At 42.9% G+C, this 627-nt stretch overlaps 1 protein-coding gene across 1 annotated transcript in view; it reads left to right on the forward strand.

Annotated features, from left to right (window-relative positions):
- LOC119593008 (protein white-like) overlaps nt 1-627 on the forward strand; it is a gene marked incomplete at its 5' end in the record, with an annotated part of 10,766 nt that overhangs the window by 6,609 nt on the left and 3,530 nt on the right. Inside the window, 1 exon segment of the mRNA XM_037941899.1 lies at nt 386-538. Within this exon segment, the coding sequence (XP_037797827.1) occupies nt 386-538 (153 nt within the window).

A 627-nucleotide genomic window follows, 5' to 3' on the forward strand; every position in this document is an offset into this window, starting at 1 on the left:
GATAAGTTTAGAAGATTATATGGCTTCATAAAAGTTAAAATGAATATATGTCGAAAAAAATACTAAAACCATTTCCATCATTTACAATATTCACAGCACATTAATCGTCAGAACACTGATACTAAAATCCTCATACACTGACGGTGCCTATACTATTCATCATCCACTGATACTGCTGATACTAATCCTCATACACTGACGCCACTGATACTAAAATCCTCATACACTGATGCCACTAATACTAAAATCCTCATACACTGACGCCACTAATACTAAAATCCTCATACAGTGACGCCACTAATACTAAAACCCTCATACACTATCACTGCCTCACATCACTCCTAACCCTCATACTTTATCACAACCTATACTGATTACCCGACAGGTAAACGGTTACAACAGCCTGGCAGACATGGAAGTCAGGAAATCTCCTTACAAGGCATCGTGGTTCAAGCAGTTCCGAAGTGTGCTGTGGAGGTCGTGGCTTGAGGTCATCAGGGAACCGATGCTCATCAAAGTCCGCTTCGCTCAGGTCATGGTAAGGGCTCGGCCTGGAATCGGTGACCTTGTTTGGGGCGTGTGGTAAGGTTTGCGTGGGTCGCTGGAAATGAGATTTGTTGGGGGGTA

Source organism: Penaeus monodon, chromosome 31, assembly GCF_015228065.2.
Source record: "Penaeus monodon isolate SGIC_2016 chromosome 31, NSTDA_Pmon_1, whole genome shotgun sequence".
Classification (NCBI taxonomy): Eukaryota; Metazoa; Arthropoda; class Malacostraca; order Decapoda; family Penaeidae; genus Penaeus; species Penaeus monodon.